The sequence below is a fragment of the Bos grunniens genome, chromosome X (assembly GCF_055505025.1).
Source record: "Bos grunniens cultivar Pamir isolate PY7600 chromosome X, Bosgru_T2T1.0, whole genome shotgun sequence".
Lineage (NCBI taxonomy): Eukaryota > Metazoa > Chordata > Mammalia > Artiodactyla > Bovidae > Bos > Bos grunniens.
In genome coordinates this window covers 52,613,503-52,619,502 of record NC_141194.1, presented here as the reverse complement: position 1 = coordinate 52,619,502, position 6,000 = coordinate 52,613,503, and the positions used below count along the sequence as shown (strand labels likewise).

General features: G+C 48.6%; 1 protein-coding gene across 4 annotated transcripts in view; it reads left to right on the top strand.

Annotated features, from left to right (window-relative positions):
* Positions 1–2,303: 2,303 nt before the first annotated feature.
* LOC147340358 (P antigen family member 3-like) overlaps positions 2,304–6,000 on the top strand; it is a 95,977-nt gene continuing 92,280 nt past the window's right edge. Inside the window, exon 1 of one of the 4 annotated variants that reach the window (XM_086388709.1) lies at positions 2,304–2,643. In XM_086388709.1, the coding sequence (XP_086244835.1) occupies positions 2,422–2,643 (222 nt within the window). In that variant the 5' untranslated portion in view covers positions 2,304–2,421. The remainder of the gene's footprint in view (positions 2,644–6,000) is intronic. The other 3 variants (XM_086388710.1, XM_086388708.1, XM_086388707.1) reach the window with 3 other exon arrangements.

Genomic DNA, 6,000 nt, shown 5'->3' with positions numbered 1-6,000 from the left:
CTGTTTGCACATCTCTGTCCCAGGGCATGAAATCTCAGAACTATTTCGGGGTCCTTTGTCTAGAGGGTTGGGCCTCTCAGCTGTTCATGTATCTGCACATGAGAATAGTCTTAAGAGGAAGGCTGGATGGACCCCAGTCTCACAGGCCATAGAAGCAGGCCTGTGATGTCACATTTGCTACGATTTCTACCATGCCTCTGCACAGAGATAAAAGCCTGGGGCCCCAGCCTCAGAGAGGGTAATAATGCTCAGTTCACAGAAGCCCAGGTATTAATCTTGTTAAGAACAATACTTGCTGATATGACTACTACCCTTGATAAGGGCCCTGTTTCAGAAACTGTGTACACACACTCCTTCAGTCCATCTGTCCAGCCCACAACAAGCAGGGCACCGATAGCAGATGGGCACCCAAGGCCAGTGCAGATGGAAGATCTCAGCTCATGAGGAGGAGAGAGACTGCATGTAAGCTTGGGCTCCTTGGAGGAGGAAGGGAAGAATCAGCACAACCCTGGCCGGGTAGTGGGGGAGGGGGGCGTTTGCACAGGGCCACATGTACCCTATGACTGACTCACTGTCAGGATATGTCTCTGTGCCTCTCCATCACACACCCATCGATGTGGTGGGGGAAGGTACAGAGGTGAGCCTCCAAGCAGCTGGGGAGAAATCTCACATTCACCAATTTGCATGAGGCTCCACCACAAATGCAGAGATCCCTGCCTCTCTTTCCTCCATCAAAGCAGTCATTGGCAGTGAGATCAGCAGGAGGGCAGTCTGGGCAGGATAGGTTGTGAGGGACCCTGTGTACAGCATGAGCTTCCCCAGGAATGAAGCATGTCCTTGTCTTGATGGGCAGAGGCCCCTGATGTGGATGAAGGGAGCATGATTAAGGCCCAGGCTATGGGCGACTGAGTCATTCCCTAGAGAGAGTCCCTGCGGAGGAGCTTCTTTTCTCCTATAGGGAAAATGTACTGTACATCATCCAGTAGCAGGGCTGGGGGCCTGGAGGTGGGTGCTAACTAAGTGGGGACAGGTTGCTACCAGAAGTAGTGTCTCCATCCCTGTCTAATGCTCTATCTTTGTCTTTCTCCCTGCCATCTCTGTGCCTCTTATATCATGCCTCTTTGCCTTTGTAAGACTCAATGCGCCCTCAGTCACACCAAGAGGGTCCTTGCCCTGTCTCTCCTGGGAGTATCATCGGTTGACATGGATGTTCACTAGAAGCAGGAAGAGGCATTCCCCTTGAGTGTAGGGGATTCCAGGAAAGGCATGCTCAGCTGCAGAAGGGGTGGGGAAGGGTTTTTCTTCAAATAAACCAAGGGCTCTTCAACAATCATGTGCCATCTGGGCCTCGGAAAGAAGCCTAGGGAATTCTCTGATAAGAACCCTCCTGTGGTTCAAGTTCAAATCCCCCCTTTTGATGACCTGGCCCTCATCACTTCTGTCACCCAATCTCTTCACTCTCCCTCCATCATGCTGTGCCTGTCACATTGCCCTCCTCACTGTTTTCATACACACTACACAGGGTTCTACTCCCCAGCTTTTCCACTGGCCTTACCTCTGTCTAGGATACTTTTCTCCCAGATAGGCATATCTCCTCCAGGCTGTTGCTCAAATGTCACAATCTTAAAACTTCCCTGACCACTCTTTCTAAATATCACCCCCTCTCTCTGTTTCACTATCCCGATTTAATTTTAATCACAGCAATTACAAACACCTGATACATTACTTGTATTTAGGGACCACATGATCCCAACAGAATGTAAGCTCCATGAGGAAAAGGTTGATTTTCTCTGTCCTAACATACAGAGTTGTGCTTAATGCATACTTTGGAGAGAATGCATGAATGATGGAATGAACAAACAAATTTAAACTTGTTGAGAGAGGCATAGCTAGACAGGCTGAGGATTCTGCTACGAAACATATTCAGAGATGACAAGATGGTGACAAAGCCATGGTCTTTATCTCACCTACGTGGTGGTGTCCTTGGGTCCTCTCAGAGTTGACCCCTTTCCTAAGAGAATGGAAGGTCCTGTTGTCTCTTCCACATATTACTCGCAGTCAGCGACAGAGGGCTTTCCCAAGCCAGGCCTGCAGATCCCAGTCGGAAGCTTTATCTATCCTGCCCCTGGGGGACTACGGCTGGCCTTCCCCCATGAGACCTATTCTGTATTGAACAGGAAAGCACAAACAATCACAATGCCCAGCAAAGATAAAGTGTTTTCCATGCTCTCTGTTACGACAGTGATCCCCATAGAGACGTAATCTTCAGTTTACGAAGACTTTTTTCTGAGTCCCAAATTGCAGGAATCTGTGGGGTTTTCCCCCTAACCTTGCCCTTCCACCCTTTGTGGATCCTCCTGGAATGGTCCACAGGCATCTATATCTGTTGTTCCCCAATCCCACCAGCAAGGGGCGCGCGAGATGAAACAGTTCTGTCCTGGGATGTACCACCGAGGGGTAGCGGAAAGACCACCCACTCTGGAAGGTACCATTGGGAGAGGGCGTGTGACAACAGAGAGGGTCCCCTTACACCGCGTCGGGCATGGACCACAGTTCCCAGCAGCGGCACTCATGGCGCCACTAGGTCCATCCCGACTCGCTCCTCTTCGTCTTCCCACTGCTTTTGAATCCGAGTGGACACAGGTATTAAGCGGAAACTTTCTCTCTTTTTCAACTCCACCCCTTCGTTGGTGGGACCACTACGGAGCGAGAGACTGGCTGTCCGGGTGTGGAGTCAGGGAAGCGTTCTGGGCAGTGATTGGCCACCTTGTGATTGCAGGCAGTGTGGTCGTAGAACAGGAACTGAGGGAGAGAGGCGCCTGTATACGCGTGAGCCTGCGTTGGCGTGCGCGACTTTTCAGAGCAAACAATTTTCCTCCGAGTCTTATTGCTTTTTCCAAAGGGGTCTAATAGCTGCCCTGGTTAGTGGCGAGGTTTGGCGCAGTCGCTGGCTGTGCATGGTGAAGGCATTTCATTCTGGTTTAGCTCCGCTCAGTCTGGATCCTGTGGCAGTGCACGGTCATTCACACAGCTGCTGCTCCCAAGTCGCGTCAGTCCTGTGGGACTCTGTGCGACCCCATAGACGGCAGCCCACCAGGCTCCCCCGTCCCTGGGATTCTCCAGGCAAGAACACTGGAGTGACTTGCCATTTCCTTCTCCAATCCATGAAAATGAAAAGTGAAAGTGAAGTCGCTCAGTCGTGTCCGACTCTTAGCGACCCCATGGACTGCAGCCTACCAGGCTCCTCTGACCACGGGATTCCAGGCAAGAGTACTGGAGTGGGTCGCCAGTGCCTTCTCCGTCATTCACACAAATGCATGCAATTCATGTCCAGGGAGAGGTCTCTGAGTTTGGTGTCTCTCCCTGGAGAATAAACTGTATCTGGCAGCTTGCGATTGTGTATTGCTTCGTGTGACAACACAGGTGTTGTTTGGGTACATTTGATCCCCTTGAGCCTTTTGGCAGGGTTGTGAGTGATGGGATATTTGATCTGAGCGGATTTTGTGAGCCATAGTACAAAGCCTCTAGGATGTGTGCCTGTATACCGGGATGTGCATCTTTGGAGCTTGCTGGCTTTTCAGTCCCTGGGTGAGAGATCTCTGTGTAGGCGTCTGCACCCCAGAATGTGAGATCACTGAGCTTTTGATTCTGCGTTCCAAGTTGTGATGCCTCTGTGCTGCTTTAAGGATGGGTCAGTGTAAAGGTGTAAACTATCAGCTGCTTGGGAATCTATGTACAGTTTGCAAGTTTTTCATTTGTCTGGGAAATTAATCTTAAGATTATATTGTGTTCTTGAGTTATTATTAAAACGTCTGTCTTTCTGTTTAGGGGGTTTTGTGTTAGGTCGGTAAGTGTCCCAGTGGTTTGGGAGTCAGTCTCCATGATGTGAAGTATCTGTGCAGTTCTCGTTTGTTTCTGTCTGGAAGACTTTGGTCTGTTTGGAGGGTCTTTGTCACAGTGTGTATGGTTATGGTCTCAATTGTGTTTGAGGGTCTGAGACGAGTTGTGCACTCTCTGTGCAGAGATTCAGTGAGCTCTTTTTGGTGTCTCTGGGTATCTATCTGAGCTGTTTGGAGTCTTTGTGTTAGATATAAAACCTCTTATGTTCTTGGCTGTGAAGTCTCTGTCTGGGAACTGAGGATTTGGAAGCTGGCAGATATGATTCTGAAGCCTGGAACCTGACATGCTGACTGTGTTGTTGAGTGTATCACTTGTCTCCTGAAATCTCAGTTTGTATCATAATTAATACAATGGGGCCAGTGCCCATCTTGGAGGGTACCTGTGCATGTTAGCAATGTGTGTAAAGGGCCTGGCTCCAGACTGTCCTTCAGCAAATGTTATCTGAGCACCTGCCATAGACCTGAGGACTATTGAAGGAGTTTGGGACAGTACTGTTGCTGCTGCTAAGTCGCTTCAGTCGTGTCCAACTCTGTGCGACCCCATAGACGGCAGCCCACCAGGCCCCTGCCAGTCCCTGGGATTCTCCAGGCAAGAACACTGGAGTGGGTTGCCATTTCAACCAAGTCTCTCATTTCATAGACTTGGTGGTCAGTAAATAATCAAGGGTGGCAGGCGCTATGAAGAAACATATTGCTAGATCAGGGGAAAAGGAGTATGTAGATATGATGTTATTATTTTATTCAAGATAATGAGGGAAAGACTCCCTGAAAGATGGCAAGTAAGCAGAGATCTGGAGGAAGTAAGGGAGCAGGCTGTGGGGTTACCTAAGAGAAGAGCATTCCAGGCAGAAGGAACAATAAATGCAACAGTCCTGGCATGGAAATCTACTTGGCGTGCTCCTGAATGTCAAGGAATCTTGTAACGGGCTGGGTTTGGCACGTAGCTCTCATCGAAGGGGGCCTGGTGCTGCTATTTCAGTTTCTCCCACAGTTTGTGGTCATCCGCATCTGTAACCTATTTCTTTCCTGATATTGGTAAGTTTTGTCTTTAGTTATCTTTTTTTTTTTATTCTTGTGGGTGGAAACTTATGAATTCATATTGACCTTTTGAAAGAGCCAGCTTTGGGTTTTGTTGCTTATCTACATATTTTTTCTAATATCTGTTCTGATCATTATTTCCCTTATTTTGCTGACAGTCTCACTACCAAAGGGGTTTAATAAAGTCCCTGAGAGTTTCCCAAGTGTAGTGAAATCTCACAGATTCTGGGGCACTGTTGTAGCCCCACTGAGTGAGATTCACTGAGTGTAGATCATGGAATCTGCACTTTTTAAAAGAATTCCTCAGTTCTGATTGACATGGACAACTTGTCTAGGCACTACCAGAGCAGAGGCATGGTCTAATTTTGCCTGCTGCCTGGCTCTGTCTCCACTGAGAGCATGTGACAGGGGTTTCCTGCTTTCTCTGATGCACAAACCCAAGACCACCAGTCTAGGAGACTCACTGACATGCTGTCTGATGTTCTGAGGAGGCTCTGAGACCATCGTGTCTACAAAACATCCTGATGCCAGTCTTGTCAAGCCTCCATTTGAAAGATTTCTGAAGAAATCAGATTTCTATTTAGTGTGCATTTCTATGATGTAAGATCAATTTGTGTTATGTGCTAGCTGTTGTTCTACATATTTTGCCATAGCCATTGGATCTTACTCTTGACTGATAAATACAGAACACACAGTTTTCCACAGTGCATCCAGACCTCTGGCTCCCTTAATGCTGGAGACACTGAACAAGTTACATAGTGCCTCTGCGCCTCATTCCCTCTTTAACCACATGGAGACACTCAGTTCAGTTCAGTTCAGTCGCTCAGTCGTGTCTGACTCTTTGCGACCCCATGAATCACAGCACACCAGGCAGCCCTGTCCATCACCAACTCCCACAGTTCACTCAGATTCACGTCCGTCGAGTCGGTGATGCCATCCAGACATCTCATCCTCTGTCGTCTCCTTCTCCTCCTGCCCTCAATCCCTCTCAACATCAGGGTCTTTTCCAGTGAGTCAACTCTTCGCATGAGGTGGCCAAAGTATTGGAGTTTCAGCTTCAGCA